The sequence below is a fragment of the Phocoena sinus genome, chromosome 5 (genome assembly GCF_008692025.1).
Source record: "Phocoena sinus isolate mPhoSin1 chromosome 5, mPhoSin1.pri, whole genome shotgun sequence".
In the NCBI taxonomy this organism is placed as follows: Eukaryota; Metazoa; Chordata; class Mammalia; order Artiodactyla; family Phocoenidae; genus Phocoena; species Phocoena sinus.
The window spans coordinates 99150213-99173320 of NC_045767.1; the positions used below are offsets into that span (position 1 = coordinate 99150213).

The 23108-nt window shown below is 38.4% G+C and overlaps 1 protein-coding gene across 2 annotated transcripts; it reads left to right on the forward strand.

Annotated features, from left to right (window-relative positions):
- The first annotated feature begins 2 nt into the window (after positions 1 to 2).
- Positions 3 to 21540, forward strand: THAP9 (THAP domain containing 9). 2 transcript variants are annotated; one of them, XM_032632545.1, is made up of 5 exons: positions 3 to 211; positions 6719 to 6914; positions 8835 to 9138; positions 11128 to 11278; positions 18689 to 21540. In XM_032632545.1, the coding sequence occupies exons 1-5, from the start codon at positions 132 to 134 to the stop codon at positions 20667 to 20669; spliced, it is 2712 nt and encodes a 903-aa protein (XP_032488436.1). In that variant the 5' UTR covers positions 3 to 131; the 3' UTR covers positions 20670 to 21540. The 2 variants fall into 2 exon arrangements, with proteins under 2 accessions (XP_032488436.1, XP_032488437.1); XM_032632546.1 differs by lacking the exon at positions 6719 to 6914 and having other exon boundaries at positions 20 to 211.
- The last annotated feature ends 1568 nt before the right edge of the window (positions 21541 to 23108 follow it).

A 23108-nucleotide genomic window follows, 5' to 3' on the forward strand; every position in this document is an offset into this window, starting at 1 on the left:
CCCTGCGCCTTAAGAGCCCGCTTTTCTCGACAAATAAAGGTCGTAGCCACGGTGTCTGCAGGCGGAGCTAACTTTATCGGGATTCATGCTGTCGCGGGAACACCGACGGTGGAGCCCCACGTAGCAAGAAGATGACCCGAAGTTGCTCGGCAGTGGGCTGCAGCACCCGGGATACCGTGCTGAGCCGGGAGCGCGGCCTCTCCTTCCACCAGTGCGTGAGAGCAGCCTCCGCGCTAATTCCCAGCACGGCGAGGCGGGAGGCAGGGCAGGTTGGGACGGGGCGGGTGGGGCGCCATGCCATCGGCGTGGCGTGGCGTGACGTGCGTAGCGTGGGGGTGGGGGAGGGAATTGGGCAACTTGGAGGGCTAACGCTTTTCCTCGTCTTCTTGCTCAGTGTTTGCTTACAAAGTGCTTGCTTTCTCCATTAGCTTTTAGCAGGGGTTACTCGAAAGGAGTCTTGCTTCCTTTCGGGAGACCGGAAGGGAAGGCAGTTTAGAAGAACTGCTGAAGGCGTGCGCTTTCATTAGAGTGTGTGGCTTGCTCAGGAGCATGAGTACAGATCAGTTTGTTATGGAACTGAACTGGAGTCCCCTTTCCCACCGCGCAGGAAAGCCACTTTACTGACTCCAGGTTGTAGTGAAGGAAAGTCCAGTGGTGATTGCAGGGTGCCAAGCAAGGAGAATGGGCAGCCGGTGCTGAAAAGTCCCGAAATCCCTGATGGCTTTTAGGACTTTTAAAAGCAACATTTGGGGTGAGGGCTGCAGGGATTTGGGGTGGGGGCTGCAGGGTGCATGACATTCTGATTGAATGGGGTGTGAGGTAACAGTCTGGTGTTTAGAGAATGTGAATCATTGGCCTTATGGTTCTAGCCAGTTTGAGGTCTAAGTACTTGTGGTCAGCAGGTAGTCACCATCCTCCACCAGGTTGAGGGGTTAGTTTTTGCAGAACTACCCAAAGATATGCCATCAGATTGTTTTGTATATCCCTTGAGGAGGAACTAGGACTCTATTTATCACTGAACTATTGTTCAGGCTATCTGGCTTAACTGCTTCCCCCCTACCCCCTACCCATTCCCTAACTCCCCTAACTTCCCTAATTAGTCGTTGCTTGGGTCCGCTCTTTGGAACTCAGGGAAGGCCTAGGAGACTGACTTTTTTGGGGTTTTGTTTGTTTGTTTTTTTGACACAAAATGGGAGACACAGAGGGCTTTTGTACCCAGGAGGGCCCTGAAGGGACCTGCTCAGTTTCAGATTTTCACCAGTACTGTCATTACCAGTTGTTCAGTATCATTAGCCCAGCTCTGCAAGCCTGGTCCGACTCTGGCTGTAACTGGTTATGCAAGGAAATTATATTTGGCACAAGAGTGGGGCTTATTTTCAGACCGATCTAATTTGAACCCACATCTGTGGTGTAGTCTAGTAAAGGTCATTGAGATCAATGAGAAGTGGAAAAGTGCATAGAATAGATACACACAGACAAAAAGAAATGTACAGTGTTTTTTTAAAGTGGTAGCCTATTAAGGCAATATGAGGGGTAGAGAGTCAAACCCCTGACAAAGGACTTTTATGAAAAAATCAAAAAGAGCTGTGTGGGACAAGTGATATTTGAGTTGGACCTTGAACCTTACCTAGATTGGAGAGTGGTGTGGAAGGAAGATAGCATTTAAATAGGGATAACATGGAAAAATATAAAGGGATGGAAAGTGAAGATGTAATGTAGAAGAGTGGGAAAAGTAACTTGGAGACAAATTATCTAAAAAAATTTAACATGTCAAGTTAAGTAGTTTCAACTATATATGGTAGGCCATTTGTAGTATTGCTTAGTTTAAGTAGGGCTGCTTCCTCCACCTAAGCTGTTATAATTGTATCCTTTCTTCTCTGGGATTTGTTTCCATCAATTAGTTCCTGTCCTCTTTTTATTGTAAATTGCTCTACTGGTTACTTGCCTAAAAACACTGAACATGTTCACATGACTTCCACTTTTAAACACAGACACACAGACTCTTGAACCTTGGTGCACCTCTACACTACCCTCCCCTTCCATTTATAACCAAGTTCCTCAAAACAGAAGCATACACCTATTTCCCTAAGTCCTGTTGCCTTTTCACCCTACTGTAGCCAGATGTCTATCACCACTATAATGAAACAGCACTAACTGAGGGTCATTGGTAATCTTGCCAAATCTAAATAAGTGCTTGTAAATCTTTCTCTTGACCTCTTTTAACTTTCAGTCATATCGACCCCTCCTTGAAACTCTCATCTCCCATGGCTGTACTGACACTCTCTCCCTCGTTCTCTCCCTTTTCTTTAATTTCTTTCTCAACTTTTTGCTGCCCTGTTTTTCCTGTGCCTTTTTCTTAGTTTCTTTAAATAGGGAAGAACTGGCTTATTGCTTTTATTTGTTTTATATGTTGAGAACCACAGTAAGACCTGCTTAATTAAAAAAAAAAGTGATGCATTTATTACAGTAGTCTGCTATGATTCTTCCAGCCTGATTTCTTCCCCATTCATTCCATTTTCTAGATTTCTGGAAATGATTTTCCTAAAAATGCAAATTTTATCATGCTGGTTCCCTGAAGGAAGGATTTTAATCCCTTGGGCTCTTCAGTGCCTACAAGGTAGAGTCCAAGCTCCTCTGTGAATCCTTTCCTCATACACCTCTTTTCCAATCTGAAATATATTTCTATTATTTTATAATCCATATGTGCGGAATTAAACACATGGAATCGTCTTCCTGACACCTAGGAAGTTGTAAGCAAGGCAGGAAAGAATAGAGACAGGGAAAGGAGTTAGAATACTATGGTGTTAGTTCTGGTGACAAGGTAATATTGATCTGAAGTAAGGGCTCAGCAAAAAGGTAATCTGAGAAGGAGAGAATTAGTCAACTTGCTGTTGCCTGAAGCCTCCATCTTCAAGCTATGTGATCCTGGAGCTCTTTCCATAAAAAACAAAATAAAACAAAAACAAAGAACCTGAATACATGCCTCTGATATATGGATAGTGATTTATAATAATTTATAAATTTATATATGAAGTGATATACTAATATATATTATGAAACACAAAAATTAGAAGATGGGGCAAAGAGTTATAAAAATGAATTCTAATAATTTCTTCAACTCTCAATAGATGAGTGTAGACTTCTGTGGTGGCCATTGACCTAAAGGATGGATCGAAAGCTTATGTAAGGCATACAAGACCTTTTGTGATCTGACCTCTAGCTACTTCCCATCTATAACTACTCCCAGCTACCTCTGCATTCTCCTTTCAAGCCTCTGAATTAGTTTACTTTTCCAAGCTTTATCAACCAGAAAGTTCCAAGTAATCATTTCATACCTCTGTGTCTTTTGCATCTCCTTGGAGTGGCCACTCTGCATGGCAAACTCCTATTGACTCTTCAGCTCTAGCTCAGATATTATGTCCTCTGAAGCCTTTCCCAGCATCCCCAGCACCATCACCACAGTCGTGAAAGAGGTTGTAAGGACATAAGCAAGGCGCTGTGGTTGAAAAGCCTGAATCAAAATGACTCACAAGTGTGGAAACTGTTACTATGAGAATATTGGTGCTCTGTCAAACACATAAATGGCTAAATACAAAGTGGGACTGGCGAGTTAAAATTTAAAGTGTCCCTTTGATTCATTCCCTTTTTGTAGGTATAAAAAGATTAAGAAATTCAATTTATTTCATAACCAAGGAATTTATGCATGATCATTTGGAAGAATTTTTGCCTTAATTGTTGTAATGACTTCTATATTTAAACTTTTATTTATACATAACAAACACCTATTACCCATCACTAGGAATAAGCAGATGTTAACATGTTTGCTTTTGTTCTGTTTAGAAGAGACTTAAGTTATAGGTATAGTTGAAGCCTTGCCCCTCAATCATTTCTCTCCCTCCCTAGATGTAACCACAGTAGAATTGGTTTTGTTAGCCACTTTTCTGGGAAATATTTGATGTGCAGGATACAAGAAGTAAATCTCTGCTAATAGTATAAAAAAGACATAGTCGATAGGAGGAAGAAAATGGATTCTGTATTACAGTGTAAGCCATTTCATTACTGTGTATATGGGATTTTTCTTCTGCCAGAGGTGGTTTTAGACTAGGGAGACATGAATTCCACTTTTAATTGACTATTTACTGGTAGCTAAACTTGGCTGCTCCAGTCTTGGTTTCACCTTCTGTAAAAGGATAAAAACCTGTCTTGCAGAGTTTTTTAAGACCAAAACTAAGTCTTTAAAATATATATATAGCACAAGGTAAATGCTTTAAAAGTGGTATTAATTGTTAATACCAATTTAATTTTGTCCAGAACTCAAATTAGTCAGTCATGCTGGTTAGACTGCAGTATTTACCAACCCTTTTCATGTCTTTTTGAAAATTGGAAATATTTCTTTAATGCTTTGGGGCACACCTACAAAGCAGTTTGGGACTAGCTTGATGTAACTACTTCAAGGGCTCCAGGTGGCCCAGGCCCACCGCATGGGCTAAGGGCATTGATAACTGTACTCAGCAGGCATGCCAGTTGGGAAGCTTTGCATCAGAGAATCAGTCTGGTAATGTAACTTGGTGGACTAGTCAACTTTTGATGGTCCCTTGCATGGTTAGAGACTACACCCAGTCTAGAAATGTGGCCTCACAAACACGTGCCATCAGTTAAGAGAAGAGTCCAGTGAAAAGAGAAAGGTGCCTCATCTTTATTGGAAAAATAATTCCCTGTACATTCTCTCTTGAGAGAGCATCAAGTAGCATCATCTTCCTGGAACAATAAAATAAAAAGTTCCAAAAGTGGAATTAGTTGTTCCTAAGAAAGAACAAACCTTGGATAGTACTTTACCATTTACAAAGTGCTTTTGAACGCATCTGTATCCTCAGGTACTCCTACTATAGCCCTGGAGGAGGCTGACAGATTGAGAGATGTATCTAATACTACATGGCTAGTAAAAGGGAATTGAGACTTAGAGGTTTACCAATTCAGTGTTCTTTCTCAAGGTGATTGAGAGAGTATCTCAGAATTAAGTTTTATCATAACTGTCATATCATTTCCCTAACAAGTAACTAAGGAAATTAAAATTTTCACCAGTTTCAGTTCTAACAACTATGTGTTTTAAAGCCTGAGTTAAAATATATAAAAGTCATAGGCTATCTATAGATCTGTCTCCAAAATAAATCAAGGAAGAGGGTACAGGGAATTCCTGGTAGTCCAGTGGTTAGGACTCTGTGCTTTCACTGCTGAGGGGCCGGGTTCAGTCGCCGGTTGGGGAACTAACATCCCACAAGCCACGCAGCATGGCCCAGAAAAAGGAAAGAGAAGAGGGGACAAATTTCTGAGGGTCAGGAATTGAGGAGTGGATAAGGTGGGTGTTACGGAGTATCTCATAAGATTGCAGTCAAAATGTTAGCCAAGACTGCAGTCATTTGAAGCCTTGACGGAGACTGAAGGATCTACTTTCAGAAAGGCTCCCTCACATGGCCTTTGGCTGGAGAATTCAAGTTTCTTGCCAAGTGGACTCTCCGTAGGGATCCTTATGACATGGCAGGTAACTTCCCCCAGAGAAAAACCATTCAACAGAGAGAGCAAGGACAGATTCTCAGTGCTTTTTATGATCTTGTTTAATGCCCACTATCACGTCTGCTTTTTTATATTCCTTAGAAGCAAATTACTAACCCCAGCCCACACTCAAGGGGAGGGGAATTAGGTTCCACTCCTTGAAAGGAGGAGTACTGAAGAATTTGTGGACATCGTTTAAAATTGACATAGGGCTTCCCTGGTGGTGCAGTGGTTAAGAATCCACCTGCCAGTGCAGGGGATATGGGTTTGAGCCCTGGGCCAGGAAGATCCCACATGCCACGGAACAACTAAGCCCGTGCGCCACAACTTCTGAGCCTGCGCTCTAGAGCCTGCGAGCCTAGAGCCTGTGCTCCACAACAAGAGAAGCCACTGCAATGAGAAGTCCGCACCCCGCCACAAAGAGTAGCCCCCGCTTACCGCAACTGGAGAAAGCCCGCGCGCAGAAACAAAGACCCCATGCAGCCAAAAATAAATAAATAATTTAAAAAGAAATTGACACAGAAAAGGAAAGACACACATATTAAATTTGAGAAGATTCTGTTAAGTGTAGGCTATGAAGATAGAATGTGCAGGGTGTTTAACAGGAGAATTGTCCACATACAAATTGAAACAGATGAGATCACTTAGATATTAGCTTTTGGATTTAAATTTATTTTATTTCAGTAAATTTAAAAAACCACGCGGGCTTTCTCTAGTTGTGGCGAGCGGGTCTACTTTTCGTTGCAGTGCGTGGGCTTCTCATTGCGGTGGCTTCTCGTTGAGGCGGCTTCTCGTTGCGGAGGCTTCTCCTTGCGGAGGCTTCTCCTTGCGGAGCACGGGCTCCAGGCGTGCGCAGGCTCAGTAGTTGTGGCTCGCGGGCTTAGTTGCTCCACGGCATGTGAGATCTTCCTGGACCAGGGCTTGAAACTGTGTATCCCACATTGGCAGGCAGATTCTTAACCACTGTGCCACCAGGGAAGCCCGAGCTTTTGTATTTAAAAAGTCAAAGAACTTTGAAAAATGAAATCAGATCAAGTGAATTAAACTTTAATTAACTGGACTTAATGTTTATGTAAAGCAGTTAAATAATAAATCGGTTTATATAATAAATACTACTGTAGTATTACTATATTTTCATGTTAATGGAATTTTAATATGATTGCTGTAGATTTCCAACTGATACCATTCAGCGCTCAAAATGGATCAGGGCTGTTAATCGTATGGACCCCAGAAGCAAAAAGATTTGGATTCCAGGACCAGGTGCTATGCTATGTTCCAAACACTTTCAAGAAAGTGACTTTGAGTCATATGGTATAAGAAGAAAGCTGAAAAAAGGAGCTGTGCCTTCTGTTTCTCTATACAAGGTATTTAAATCTAGGTGTAAACAAAATTAAATTTTACAGAGCCTTTACAAATCAAGACAGCTCACATTATAGCTAGATTTTACAGAGATAAACACAAAACCAAAAACCTAGGACTTAAAATAAATCCTATAATACACTTTAAATGCCTAGAAAATTAGTGGTTTTTTTTAATATATATGTAGTATTAGTAATTGTACTTTGGAGCTTTTTAAAAAATAAAAATAAAGCGTATACGGGACTTCCCTGTCGGCCCAGTTGTTAAGACTGCGCTTCCAATGCAGTGAGTGCGGGTTCCATCCCTGGTCGGGGAACTAAGATTCTGCATGCCATGTGGTACAGCCAAAAAAATAAATAAATAAAATGTATAAATGTAAACCATATGTCTAGATATACATAAGGTTACTAAATTGATCACAAAAATCAACTAGTAGATATAAACAGCTTTAGAATGCAGGCTTTTAAGTATGAGACAGTTTTCACAATACTTTGAAATTATCTACCCCCTCCTTTTTTTGGCTCTCCCCAAAAATGTTATTGATCTTGACCAAAAACATACCTAATTGTTAGCATTGATATAGAAAGAGGTATACGGAAAATAGAAGACTTTCTATGAGTCAGTCATCAGTATGGGTGTTACAGTCTTATGTTTCTTTTGATTGCTTTTATTTTATCCTTTTACCCCTTAGCCACATGCTCATATATGACTCAATCACTGTCTGCAGTCTGCAAATAGTCATCCAACTGTTCTATCCTTACTCTACCCTCACCTTCCTCTTACTCATTGGAGTCTCCTTATTCCAGTATTGTTTTACCTTATTCCCTCTTTCAAAAGAATATTGTTGGTATCAAATCCAAACTCACAAGTTCGAAGAGCTTTCTATTAATTGATTTGTGCATCTCTAACTGCCGTGAATTCTCTTTTTGAACCACATGTACTTACCCTCTGTATATATGATAAATTGACTTGCTTTTATGCTTTCGTTTAAAATCAATAATGGTTACAATTTATTGGGACCTACAATGGTCCAGGCACTGCACTAGGCGATTTACGTAAAGTATCTTATTGTATCCTTAAAACAACTCTGTATTATTATCCACATTTTATAAGTGAGAAGATAAAGGATTATAGATGTTAAGTCACAGCTAACAAGTGAGGGGAGCCAGGAGTCTTAATTCCAAAGCCCAAGCTCTGTCCTGTGCCTTCCTGTTTGTGCAAATAACTTTCCTGTCCCCTCCATTAAACCATGTTATTACTCCCTCAAAGAACAACTCAAGGGGCTTCCCTGGTGGTGCAGTGGTTGAGAATCTGCCTGCTAGTGCAGGGGACACGGGTTCGAGCCCTGGTCTGGGAGGATCCCACATGCCGCGGAGCAACTGGGCCTGTGAGCCACAACTGCTGAGTCTGCGTGTCTGGAGCCTGTGCTCCGCAACAAGAGAGGCCGTGATAGTGACAGGCTCGCACACCGCGATGAAGAGTGGCCCCCACTTGCCACAACTAGAGAAAGCCCTCGCACAGAAACGAAGACCCAACACAGCAAAAATAAGTTAATTAATAAACTCCTACCCCCAACATCTTCTTTAAAAAAAGAAAAAAAAAAAAAAGAACAACTCAAAACTCCTGTGAAACCTTCCCAAATTACCACCACCTTTCTCTAGTTACTTTAATCATTTCGGAAACTTTCAGCATCATGTTACTATTTCTGTATAGAAGCCAAAAAAAAACAAAAACAAAAAAACCCAAAACTTGTTTACATTATCCCAGAGATCATATATTTTTAAAAAGTCAGAGATTATGACCTTTTCTTTCATAACTAACTCTCCACAGCAACCAGGTGAGTGCTTTGTATTCAGTGGTATTTTTATAGATAGTCATTGTGTGATATTTTCTAAAATAAACTTCACTTTCTATTTGTGTCATAGGTTCTCCAAGGTGTACACCTTAAAGGTAAAGCAAGACAGAAAATCCTAAAACAGCCACTTCCTGATAATTCTCAAGAGGTTGCTACTGAGGACCATAACTACAGTCTAAAGAGACCTCTCACAATAGGAGCAGAGAAATTGGCTGAGGTGCAACAGATGCTACAAGTGTCCAGAAAAAGACTTGCTTCCGCAAAAAACTACAGGATGATCAAGAAGAGAAAGGGCTTACGATTAATTGATGCACTTGTTGAAGAGAAGCTACTTTCAGAAGAAACAGAGTGTCTGCTACGAGCACAATTTTCCGGTATCTTCCCTAATGACCTGTAATACTTACAATGTAGCTCTTAATTTTTCTGAAATATCATTACATGTTTATTTTGTTTTGCCAATGGAAATATGCTTTTAGCTGAGAAGTGAAAAGTCTCTAGCATAAGCAAGAAGAATGAAAAATAATCACCAAAATCCTTTTATGATTTTACAATTTTAAAAGTAATATGTTTGGGCTTCCCTGGTGGCGCAGTGGTTGAGAGTCCGCCTGCCCATGCAGGGGACGCGGGTTCGTGCCCCGGTCCGGGAAGATCCCACATGCCGCGGAGCGGCTGGGCCCGTGAGCCATGGCCGCTGAGCCTGCGCGTCCAGAGCCTGTGCTCCGCAACGGGAGAGGCCACAACAGTGAGAGGCCCGCGTACCAAAAAAAAAAAAAAAAAAAAGAAGAAGGTAAAAGTAATATGTTTATTACAGGAGAAGCAAAGAAATGTATAAATAATAAAAATAACACATAATCCTACTACCCAGAAATGAGATCATATGGTTTATACCATATATTGTACTTTTCACTTTTTTTGTTTTTGTTTTTTAAATAAATTTATTTATTTTTGGCTGTGTTGGGTCTTAGTTTCTGTGTGAGGGCTTTCTCTAGTTGCAGCGAGCGGGGGCCACTCTTCATCGCGGTGCGCAGGCCTCTCACTGTCGCGGCCTTCTCTTGTTGCAGAGCCCAGGCTCCAGACGCGCAGGCTCAGTAGCTGTGGCGCACAGGCTTAGTTGCTCTGCAGCATGTGGGATCTTCCCAGACCAGGGCTCGAACCCGTGTCCCCTGCATTGGCAAGCAGATTCTCAACCACTGCGCCACCAGGGAAGCCCTGTACTTTTCACTTTTTAAAAATATTTTTTAAATTTTTAAAAATATTTATTTGGGCTGCTCCGGGTCTTAGTTGCAGCACATGGGCTCCTCGTTGTGGCACTCAGGCTTCTCTAGTTGTGGCATGCGGGCTCTCTAATTGTGGTGCATGGGCTTAGTTGCCCTGTGGCATGTGGGATCTTAGTTCCCCAACCAGGGATCAAACCGGCATCCCCTGCATTGAAGGATGGATGCTTAACCACTGGACTACCAGGGAAGTCCCTACTTTTCACTTTTTATAATCACACACTTGTCACTGCAAATTCTTTGTAAACAATTTTAACTGCTAGATAATTTATCACTAAAGTCTTTTTTTGCAGTGAGTTGAACTAGATAATTTGCAAAATCCCTTTGAGTTTGAAAATTGTGTTAAGTCTCCAAATTTTTTTCTGTAATACTCTATAGAGTATATATATGTCCATTGAAAGACTACCTAGTCTTCTTTGTGAACCAGGATATTTGAAGAGGGGCAAAGTAAGAATTGCCAACTTACTCTCTGATGAAAGCAGCAGAGATTTTGGATTTGCATTCTGGTAAAAGAAGCATGTCCTTTTCTAGACAAGAGTAGGTATCTCCAATGGAAGAGAGTATTTTGTGTTTTTCCAAGAGGGGAATATAGGTTATAAATAGGGGTCTGCACCAGGAACAGAGGATTTTTTTTTTCTCTCAGTGGTAGGGAAGATTGTTCATTCTGAATAGTTCCCTATCCCCCAAAATATTTCTTGTGTCTAATTTTCACTCTCAGATAAATGATGACTAGGGAACAAACTAAAACTAATAAATGTCCTCATAATCCAGAGACTTAATTTATCCATTTATTTCATTTTCTTCCCTGTTCCTCTAAAAATCTCCACTCAGGCTGCCAATGAATAGTAAAACATAACGACTGAAGTTGACACATTTTTTGTCCCTCTTTCTAGTGAAATGATCCAAGATGAACAGGATAAATTGGTTAACAGTCTCTAAGATTAGATAGTAACCTCTGAACAAACTCAGTTAAAATGTAACTATTTGAATTTTGGTGCCTATCACATTTTATATCCAAATGCTATGGTCTATGCCTGAAAATGTTACTGTACACATTTTTCATCACAAAGAATAAATTTATTTTAACAGATTTTAAGTGGGAGTTGTATAACTGGAGAGAAACAGCTGAGTACTCCACAGAAATGAAGCAATTTGCGTGTACACTCTACTTGTGCAGTAGCAAAGTCTATGATTATGTAAGAAAGATTCTTAAACTGCCTCATTCTTCTATCCTCAGAACGTAAGTGAATTACATTTTAGATATTAAATAAAATAAACATTTTGTTCTTTCACTGTAGTTTATACATTAATGCTATTAGTATTCATACTCTCTTTTTGTCCACTTTCTCTTTTTAAAAACTTCTAGGTGGTATTTGCATGTTATCACAGTCGATATTTCACCCACAGAATGAAGACATATAGGCTGACAAATTTTTTTGCATCTTTCAGATGGTAGAGACACTCTGGGTGGTAAAATCTAAATCTTGAAATATTGGAATTTCTCAGACACTTCAGTAGTTTTAATATGTGACTAATCTAGAAAATCGAGAACAATTGATTGGTATCTAGGTTGATACCATTGGTTTGAGGCAAAGATCAAAAATCTGAATTTTTCCTAAGCACTGTAGTTGGTGCCAATGCAGGCTGTCCAGAGACCAGATTATGAAAAATAATTTTTTAGAATTTGTGGTCAAAATACATAGCTATATTTATATTCTCTTAGTGGGAAGCAAATAACAGTGACTTTTATAGTAATGTCTTATAAATTTAATACTCAATTTTTACTGTTTTTTCCATCACAGGATTTACAGATTCTTTTATTTTTATTTATTTACTTATTTGACTTAAATGACAGAAATGTATTATTGCCTCACAGTTCTGGAAGTTAGAAGTCCAAAATCAAGGTGCTGGCAGGGTTAGTTCCTTCCGAGGGCTGTGAAGTAAGGGTCTGTCCCATGCCTCTCTCCTTGGCTTGTAGATGGTGGTCCTTCTCCCTGTGTTTCTTCACATCGTCTTCCATTATCCATGTATATTTCTGTGTCCAAATTTCCTCTTTTTATGAGGACACAAGTCATGTTGGATTAGGGTGTGCCCTAATGACCTCATTTTAACTTGATTACCTCTGTAAAGACCCTATCTCCAAATAAGATCACACTCTGAGGTACTGGAGATTAGGACTATGATATATCTTTTTTGAGGGACACAAGTCAACCCATACCAGTCACTTTCCTGCTGCCCAAGCCTCCCATTACCCATAGACTTCTTCCTGTGGCTCACTGAGCTTCTGTGATGTGATGTGGCTCCTGCTGGACTCTGCGGCTCATCTCCTGCCTCTCTCCCTGCCCTCTTAGATTCCACATTCCTATTGTAAGGCATTTCTTGCTGCTTCCTTACCTTCGAGACTTACTAGTCCATCTGCCTGAAATGCCCATTCTCCCTGTTAGTCCTGGAGATTGGTCCTCACCCTTCAGGCTCAGATTAGATATCACATCCTTTCTGAAGCCTGGCCTGCCATTCTTCCGATTCTGGACTAGATACCCTCTTGCGCACACAATGTGGAACTGAATCTTAGTACTTAAAACTGTCTTCCCCGCTAGACTGAGCTGCCAAAGTATGAGGTCTGTGTCTGGTTCTTTGTTACACCTCCTGCCCTGGAGGGGTGCCTGGAACACAATGGTCTCTTGATAAATATTTGTGGAATGAAAGGATGCCTGGATGGTTGTTTAGGATTTTGAACAGATGTAAAGAAGAATTGCATTGGACCTCAAATCGCTGTCTAAAGAGCAGCACTTCATTTAATCCACTGCTATTGGGGCAGAGGCCGCCCAGGAATGGCAGGAGCCTTCTCTCCTGGAAGGTGCTTCTTGGTTTCTTATTGCTTCAACTTTAAAACAAACTCATAGGGGCTCTGGACTGGAGAAACTCCTAGAGATCATGTAGACCAACTCCCTCTTTTTTTTTTTTTTTTTTTGCGGTACGCGGGCCTCTCACTGTTGTGGCCTCTCCTGTTGCAGAGCACACGCTCCAGACGCGCAGGCACAGTGGCCATGGCTCATGGGCCCAGCCGCTGCGCGGCATGTGGGATCTTCCCAAATTGGGGCACGAACCCGTGTCCCCTGCATTGGCAGGCGGACTCTCAACCACTGCGCCACCAGGGAAGCCCCAACCCCCTCATTTTAAAGAAGGGGGAAACTGAGGCTTGGTGGGAGGAAGGACCTTGATTATTATGAGGGTTCTTTTTTTTCCCACTTGGGGGGAAACTTCTCTTCTTTTAAATTGAGATGTAATTGACACATAACATTATGTTAGTTTCAGGTATACAATGTAATTATGTGTTTGATATTTGCATTAGATATTTGTATATATTGCAAAATGACCACCAAGATAAGTCTAGTTAATATCCTTCACACACATAGTTACAAATTTTTTGTGTCTGTGATGAGAACTTTGAAGATCTACTCTCTTAGCAACTTTCAGATATAGGTACAGTATTATCAAGTATAGTCACCATGATGTACATCACATCCCCTTTAAAAAAAAAACATGAATGAGAATTTTCCTCCACACATACTATTAACATAATACTACTACTAACAAATTTAGAAATGAGAGAAAAAGGAGGAAAATCCATTAATTGTTCCTCTAGGTTATATTTAAACAATTACTATTAACATAGGGAATTTTCTTCCAGTCTTTTTTCTGTGCTTAGATTTACTAGTTTTTTACATAGTTATGATCTTGAATAGCTGCAGAATATCAGGTAGTCGTACCCTACTTAACTTTGGCATTCTCCAACTATTGGACATTTATATTGTTTTTATTTTTTCGTTGTAACTGCTGTTTTGTATATTGAGATGAACATTTGTGTATAGGCTGATTCACTCTCTTCCATATGTGATTTTACCATTTAGGCCAGATATTACACTTATTTATAAATGTCTACTTTCTGGTAAGCAGGGGACATTTTTATAGACACTATGTTGCTATCACTTCCACACGTTTTTTAGTCAAGTCTTCTCCTTTGCACTGGTTTTAAAGCATTAGTTACTGATTTTACACTATGGTTTATGTGAGACATTCCATACGACTTCTCATCTCCCCCCCACCCCGCCCCCCATGGTTTTCTTCCTTTCTATAGTTCTGCATCAACTCCTGAATTAAGTCTTCTCTGGTAATTCCAGCTCACACTGATCTTTTTTCTCTTCATGTCATTTTTCATTTTGTAACCTTTGCTGTGTCATTATTTTGATTTACAATTTTAGTACTCAAAGGGTTGCTTATTTCTTTGGATACTTTGTCTGAAACTAAGTTACCTTGTTTAATGTGATAGTAATACATGCTTAGTATAAAACATTGAAACAATATGTATGTATATAAATACCAGAAAGTGAAAAATATTTATAATACTTCCATTCCCCTAATCCCACAAAATAACCAGTTAGCAATTTGGTATGTATTCTCCCAGACTTTAAAAAAAAACTAGCCATCACCCAAATTTTGTTTTAATGGCCATCTATTATTCCAACATATTAGAAATACCTAGATTTTATACTGAGAAATCTGAATGGTCAAAAATTTTTATTTGATTACATTTCCCTTCATTTCCCCTGTTTATATCTATTTTCAACACATCTGTGCTTAAGTATTAGATGTCTAATCATATTGAATATTCATTTATTCAAGAAACATTTATTGATCATGAGCAGCCAGTGAGACAGGAAGAAAACCAGGAGATTGTGATGGCCTAGAAGCCAAGTGTAGAAAGTATCTCAAGGAGATAGTATTGCACTGTGTCAAATGCTGCTGGAGATCAAGTAAGATGAGGACAGTCAATTGACCATTGGATTTTGCAAGATGGAGACATCAGTGATGACCTTGATAAAAGCAGTTGCAAAAAAAAAAAAAAAAAAGCAGTTGCAGTACAGTGATGGAGAGATAAGCCTGGCTGAAGTGGAATCAAGAGATACTGGAAGGCAAAGAAGCAGAGACAGTGATTATGGACTCTCTCAAGGAGTTTTGCTGTGAAAGGAGAAGAGAAATGTGTCCGTAAGTGGAAGGAACATAAATGGAGGGGAGGATATTTGATGAGATAGCAGATGCTGCACCTTGTTTGCCTGCTCATGGGAGTGATCTAGTGCAGATAAGAAAATCAGTGATGCCCAACAGAAAGGATAACTGCAGGAGGGCAACATCCAACACTGCTGTGGAGGGAGGTCTGGCCTTAATTAGGAGCAGGGACAAATCATGCGTCGAAACAGGAAAAAGAGAGATACAGATGCAACAGGTTAACAGATTTGGTGGTAAGAAAATGAGTTTTTATCGAATTGCTTCTATTTTCTCAGTGACATGAAGTTAATAGCTAAGAGTTGGGGAAGGAAGCATTAGAAGTTTGGGAGAAAGGAGAAAATATGAATAGTTGTTTTTTCCCTCCATGAGAATGGAGAAACAATTGTATGGATGACAGACCAAGCCAGACTTACATTTTAAAAAACCCTTGATTCAGTTAGATAGGTACCTTACTCACTCATTTCTAACTACTATTTCTTCAGTTCTTAGCTGCTATCAGTCACCTCTCTAATTTTCTCTGTACTGAAGTTGGATCCTTTTTCAGTTCTCCCTTGAATTCTTTATGTCCAGAACCTTCCCATGGCTCTGCTTCTTATAATTCCAGAGCTTTGGGTCTTTAAGGTAGTTTGTTTTCACAACTCCTTTGAAATAATGCCATAGCACCCTCAGCTTTCCTAATTATAATAGTGATACATTTAGTATGATCTTAGTAGATTTTTTCTGTTTCTAATTTAATTTTCTATTTTGGTATTCATTGCAGTTTAGTAAATTAGCTCCCTGTATAGGTGAGTTGACGTGAGAGCTTCAGAAATAACCAAGACAGTGGGAGGAGCTAATAGTCTTAAAGAAGAACACCCAGCTCAGCGTTATGGCTCTTCAGCACAGTATTTTTCCTAAGCAGAGCTTTAAGCTACCCAAGTGACTCCCTATAATTATTCCATAACTAAGCTAATGTTTAATTTAAAATATATTGATGAGTATGTCAATTATAATTGGTATGAACTGTCTGAAGGACAATTTGGGAATGTGAATTATATTTAAATTGACTCAATTATGTGCACCTGTGGCCCAAAACTTCTTTAAAAGTTGAATTCATTTATTCTAATACATGCATAAGTAAATTTACCCCTGCATCCTACTCCTAGGAATTGCATAAATGACATAGATATGTATAAGTGTGTGTGTGCCCACAAACACACATTGTGTTGCTCTTTGTATTGTTTAAAAATTAGAAACAACCTAAGTGTCCTTCAGTACAGGTTGGTTCAATTATTTATGCTTTAGTTTTACTGTGTGTACACTTAAAATATTGCTGTAGGTCAGTAGTTAAGAACATGCAAAAGTATGTCTATAACATTACTATAGTAAAGAAAAATAGGTTCAGTATAATTTTTGAAAATTATATCTAGTTATGTATACATAAAGAGATCTGGAAGAATGTCCCTGAAATATTAAGTGATTTTAAAAAAATATCTATTTATTTATTTATTGGAGTGTAGCTGATTTACAGTGCTATATTGTTTCAGGTGTACAGGAAGGTGATTTAGATATACATATATATATTCTTTTTGGGATTCTTTTCCATTTTCAGTTATTACAAGATATTGAATATAGTTCCCTGTGCTATACAATAGGCCCTTGTTGTTTCTCTATTTTATATATAGTGGTGTGTATCTGCTAATCCCAAATTCCTAATTTATCCCTCCAGGCCCCCACCCCGTGCCACCCCTTTGGTAACCATGTGTTTGTTTTCTATGTCTTTGAGTCTATTTTTGTTTTGTAAATAAGTTCACGTATTAACAGTGATTTTTACTTTTTTGCACTTTTCTATATTCTTTCAGTTTTTTAAAAAATGGATGTGTTATTTTATACAATCAGAAAGTGTTTTTTCATTTTGAGTGGGGGAAAAAAGTTGGTTTGAGAGAGAAATCAGTCACTTCCCTACAACACTAAAAACTTGGTTTGAGTGTTTCTACTCTCAGTTTTAAAAACTTAAAAAGAAAAAATCAACAAGTCCACATATTTTTCTGCCTGAGAAACGTCATTCTAGTAGTTGTGGACATTAAGATACCATTTAATTTTCATTTAAAAAGCAAGCTCACCGGAACATAAGCTTTTTTAACCTATTTAAACTAGAACTTTTACCTTGAAGCATTAAGTAGTTTCATTAGATACTTACTGCACATGTAACACATTTAGCATCTTTAGTGTTCATTTGAGAATCCTACTGCAAAAGAATAAATTTTAAACAACTGATTAAAATTTGGTGACACACTTGAAAAGGCTTTTCAACGTACTAGTGGGCTGTAGCACCCTGCTGGAGAGCCACTATTCTGTTTTCTCATTGTCTTATTATTTTGCCCTGTTTTTAAATATAAACAACTGATTAATACTTCTGTCTCCTAAATAGTCAGAGTATGTCTTCTGCATTCTGTAACTGTGTTTTTCAGATCTGTTAGTGCATCTTGAAATCAATTTAGTGGGTCATAAGTGGCATTTAAATTTTGTATATACATTTATATACACACGTATATTTGTACCTGGCATATAGTAAGGGTAAATTCTGCTCATGAAACTTCTTGGTTGCAGCAAAATATTTGGAAAGCCCTGTCCTGAAATACTTCTGGAAGTACATTAAAATTTCAATTAAATAGAGATGGCTGTCCAGGAAGAAACCTTGGCAGCCTGGAATATAGCCCCAAAATCAGAAATTCAACCTTAAAAAAAAAAGTCATTTGAGTTATAAAAGTAAACTTCAGTGAAGATGAACACTTCAGTCTACCTCAGAATCCATTTAGTCTTATTTTAGACAATTATTAAACTTGGCTACTTCCTTTCCTGATCTATAACAAATTAGAAAGTGTAAATTAGAACTGAGTGAAAAGAATTCTGTTAGTGACAGACACTAACAGAAATAGAAAAGAATAATCAGCAGTTTGGGAAGATCAAAAAAATACTATGAAAGAACTCCTAAGATAAAGATAATAGTGTAGGCACTTTGGATAGGAGCAAACAGATGCAGACACTCTATTGCCCCAAAGGGCATAATTCGAAGAGCAGTGAGAAAAAGCACTGAACAAGGGCCTCAGGAAAGCTGGTTTTCACATTTGTGCATGACTAGCAGCACAACATGGGCCAGGCAACTTAACCTCTCCCTCTTCCTCCCAGTTTCCTCATCTATAAAATGGGGTAGATGTACTAGCTGTTCTCAGTTTCCTTCCCCCTCAACAGTTTTCTCATCTCAGTGAATGTACAGGTAAGACTGGTTTATGATCTAAATTACAAACACATCAATGAGAACAAACTGGGTAGTTGATTTTTATTAAGAAGTGAGTAAGAAGTTAAAAATGTTGTGGTATGTTTGCATCTTCAGTTGCTATTCTGTGTTTCTAAGTTTCTCTATTATCTATTTTATCAGAACTATGAATATATGCTTGAAATGTTGATAGAATTTGGCTACTATACTTGGCTTTATTTCAACAGGGATTTGAGGCTACTTTAGTAGAAAATGTCATTTAAGGCATTTTCCCTTTTTTAATTTCTTCATTTGTGTTTTATGTTTTTCATTTTTTACATTTTCTAGATGGCTGTCCAAATGCAAACCCGGTCCAGGTTTCAGCAGCAACGTTTTTTCTTTTCTTCAACGAAAAGTAGAGAATGGAGACCAGCTATATCAATATTGTTCACTGATAATAAAAGGTATATCTCTCAAGCAACAACTTCAGTGGGACCCCAGCAGTCACCATTTGCTAGGGTTTATGGACTTTGGTCTTGGCAAACTTGATGCTGATGAAACACCACTTGCCTCAGAGACTATTTTGCTCATGGCAGTGGGTATTTCTGGTCACTGGAGGACACCTCTTGGTTATTTTTTTGTAAACAGGGCGTCTGGATATTTGCAAGCTCAGCTGCTTCGTCTGACGATTGGCAAACTGAGTGACATAGGGATCACAGTTCTAGCTGTCACGTCTGATGCTACAGCTCACAGTGTTCAGATGGCAAAAGCATTGGGGATACATCTTGATGGAGACAACATGAAGTGTACATTTCAGCATCCTTCATCTTCTAGTCAACAGATTGCATACTTCTTTGATTCTTGCCACTTGCTTAGATTAATAAGAAATGCATTTCAGAATTTTCAAAGCATTCAGTTCATTAATGGCACAGCACACTGGCAGCACCTTGTGGGGTTAGCAGCACTAGAGGAACAGGAATTATCAAATATGGAGAGAATCCCAAGAAAACTTGCAAATCTGAAGAACCACATACTAAAAACGAATTGTGCTGCCCAACTCTTCAGTGAGAGCGTGGCCAGCGCATTAGAATGTTTGCTGTCATTAGGCCTGCCTCCTTTTCAAAACTGTATTGGTACCATCCAGTTCTTACGCTTAATTAACAATCTGTTTGACATTTTTAATAGTAGGAACTATTATGGAAAGGGACTTAAAGGACCTCTATTACCCGAAACTTTTAATAAAATCAACCATGTGTTAATTGAAGCCAAGACTATTTTTGTTACATTATCTGACATTAGCAATAATCAAATAATTAAAGGTAAGCGAAAACTGGGATTCCTGGGATTTTTGCTTAATGCTGAGAGCTTAAAATGGCTCTACCAAAATTACGTTTCCCCAAAAGTCATGCCTTTTCCATATCTTCTGACTTACAAATTCAGTCAAGATCATCTGGAATTATTTCTAAAGATGCTTAGACAGGTATTGGTAACCAGTTCTAACCCCACCTGCATGGCATTCCAGAAAGCTTACCATAATTTGGAGACCAGATACAGATTACAAGATGAGGTTTTTCTAGGTGAAGTAAGCATCCTTGACATTTCAGTTGCTCGAAGGACGGACTTGGCCCTTTGGACAGTTCAGCGTCAGTATGGTATCAGCGTTATAAAGACTCTTTTTCGCAAAGAGGATATTTGCCAAGACTGGTCTGACTGTTTGCTAAGTGAGGCACTACTAGACCTGTCAGATCATAGGCAAAATCTTACCTGTTGTGCTGGTTATATTGCAAATAAGTTATCAGCTCTTTTAACATGTGAGGACTGCATCAGTGCACTATATGCATCAGATCTCAAATCCTCTAAAATTGGATCACTGTTATGTGTTAAAAAGGAAAATGGCTTGCATTTCCCTTCAGAAAGTTTGTGCCGAGTCATAGATATTTGTGAGCGAGTTGTAAGAACCCATTCGAGGATGGCAGTTTATGAACTACTACTTCCTAAACAGAAGGAATTTTATCTTCAGCAAAAAATATTACATGAGCTTTCCGGGCATATTTATCTTTTTGTAGATTTAGATAAGCATCTCTTTGATGGAGAAGTGTGTGCCATCAACCACTTTGTAAAGTTACTAAAGGACATAATAATCTGTTTCTTAAAGGTCAGAGCTAAAGGTGTAACTCAGTACCCTTTAAAACACCATTCAGAAAGAACTGAAACGAAAACTTTGTCAAGGAAACACTGGTCATCTTTACAGAATTACAAATGTTCAAGTTTTGCTAATACCAATAAATACAGGCATTTGCTAAGGAACGACGGCTGTCTGTTCAAATGAAGGACCTAAAATATATTAAAATTTTTATTAAAAATGGTCAACATTTACTTTAAAATTCAACTTACTATATTTTACAAATTGACCATTCTGCAGAGTGGACAAGTTTGTGGTTCCGACTTAGGAATTTCTATCATGCGTATTATCAGATCTGCTCGGACTTTGGTGGAGCTTGCAAGCATTTCAGAGTTACCCAAAATGTAGAAAGCAGTAAGTCAGTCAGTAGGAACAGACTAGCCAACAGGTGCTGTCTTTGAATTTACTGTTATACGACTGAGTAATCTGACTGGACGTACTTCGAAAACAAGGGAGAATAATGACGAGGAGTCACCAAAACATCGACCCTTTTTATAAAGACTACATTCCCTAAAAGAGCTTTGGTTTTCAGCTCTTAAGAATGTTAACACTAAAAAAAAAAAAAAATAGAATGCCTATCAAACCTTGAATATTATCTTTACTTACACATGAAAATTAGGCTAAATTAAACATCAAACACCACAACCATCAAAATCCTTTTGCTGGGGTACCCTAAAATAGAAATCATTATGCTTTATCAGGCAGAAGATAAACACGAGCCATGAGATGATTCCTTGTGCTGCAACCAAGCTGGGAAATGTTGTCTGGGGAATACATAGGAGATGTAATCTTCACAGTCCATTGTCTCTGGACTTCAAAATACTACTTTCAAGTAATAAAATAGAGTGGATACTTACTTGACTCCTGTTGGAGGAGCGCGGTTCTCATCAGAGAATGAAAAGAAGCCCTTATTTCAACTTCTCTTTCTGAAGAGGAAAATAATGAAACATATTTTCAGTGTTGAATAGTGGCATTTCATACCATGTGATTAATAAATTGGAAAAAGATGGTCAGTTGAGTCAATGAGAGTGAACAAATTTGTCTTAATTACATAATGAGTTTTTTCAGAAATTTAGCTTAAATAATCTAAAGACGGAAACATACTAAGAACAATATTCTCCATTCTCTAATACCCAGATCTGAAATGATAAATAGAAAAACATTTGTTTCACAAATGGGAGTATTTTAATGGAAAAAGAAGAAACAAGCACATTTTTCACCTGTGTATGTAAAATATCTACTCTTATTGTCATTGAGTGAATGTTCACAAAGTACAGTTAATATGAAAACTTAAAGTTGTAAAAGACTAATGAGTAGGTGAAAGTTTAGTTTTATTTGTTGAAATTCCCCTTAAATAGTATATTTTGATATATTTCTGCTGGTTCTACCTCAAACAAAGGCTTCAATTCTGAAATGTAACCAGAGTTGTACTGTACTACATTTTATAAGGGGCTATTGCTGAGAAGTCTAAATATTGTGGTTTTTGTTTTGTTTGCAATAGAATGAGTTTAGATGCACTGGGATAAATCTTATTTAAAGGAAGCCTGTTTATAGATCACCACCTTTATCTTATTGCTTATATGAATCCAAGTTTTGTACTTGATCTTTACTTAAAATTAGGTTCATATCTGTAGCGTCTTATGTTCTTTGCTGTTACATTTCACTCACGTCCTATATATTCTGTAATTTCTTAAAATAGTGTTTTGCGCTGTTTAAGTGCTGGGTAAATTGGACAAACGTTGAAGACAAGAATCTTTCCATCACTGCCATTAGCACAGTTAATTGCTCTTGCCCTAGTGAAGTGGTACAAGTGTGATGTCAGATTTACTTGATATGCTTGACAGTGAAATTTTTAAAATAAATTATTTGTTCATATTTGATTAGGGTAATTTAGTTTACAGTTTCTACTCAGCACCCTTGTTCTTTTTTTTTTTTTTTTCCCCCTTCGGAGAAAACAAACATTCCTTTCAGAAATTTATTCTTCTTACTTTCAACAAATAGTGCTGGATATGCACATGCAAAGATGTTAACTCTAAATGGAACAAAGACCCAAATGTAAGAGGTACAACTGTAAAACTCTTAGAATAAAATAGAGTATATCTTGGAGACTTGGATTAGGCAATAGTTTCTTAGATATGACACCAAAAGCACAAGCAAAACAAAATAAATTGTAGTGCAGCAAAATTAAAAACTTATGCTTCAAAGGACACCATCAAGAAAGTGAAAGACAACACACAGAAAATGTTTGCAAATCATATATGTGATAAAGGACTTGTATCTAGAGTATACAAAGAACAATAATAAAGGACAAATAACCCTATTTTTTAAATGGGTAAAAAATATGAATAGTTATCCTTCAAAGGAGATACACAAATGGCCTGTAATACATGAGTATGTGCTCAACAAAATTAGCCGTCTGGGAAATGCAAAACAAAACCACAGTGAGATGTCACATCACACCCACTAGGATGGCTTTATTAATAAAAACGACAGGTAACAAGTGTTGGCAAGAATGTCGATAAACTGGAACCCTCATACAATGTTGGTGGGAATGCACACTTTGGAAAACAGCCTGGCAGTTCTTCA

Bases quoted from the DNA above. Each gene is read 5' to 3' on its own strand.
- THAP9 (XM_032632545.1), top strand. From the start codon at position 132: ATGACCCGAAGTTGCTCGGCAGTGGGCTGCAGCACCCGGGATACCGTG. The intron at 212-6,718 runs GTGCGTGAGAGC...TGATTGCTGTAG, and splicing joins CGCGGCCTCTCCTTCCACCA to ATTTCCAACTGATACCATTC. The intron at 6,915-8,834 runs GTATTTAAATCT...TTTGTGTCATAG, and splicing joins CTTCTGTTTCTCTATACAAG to GTTCTCCAAGGTGTACACCT.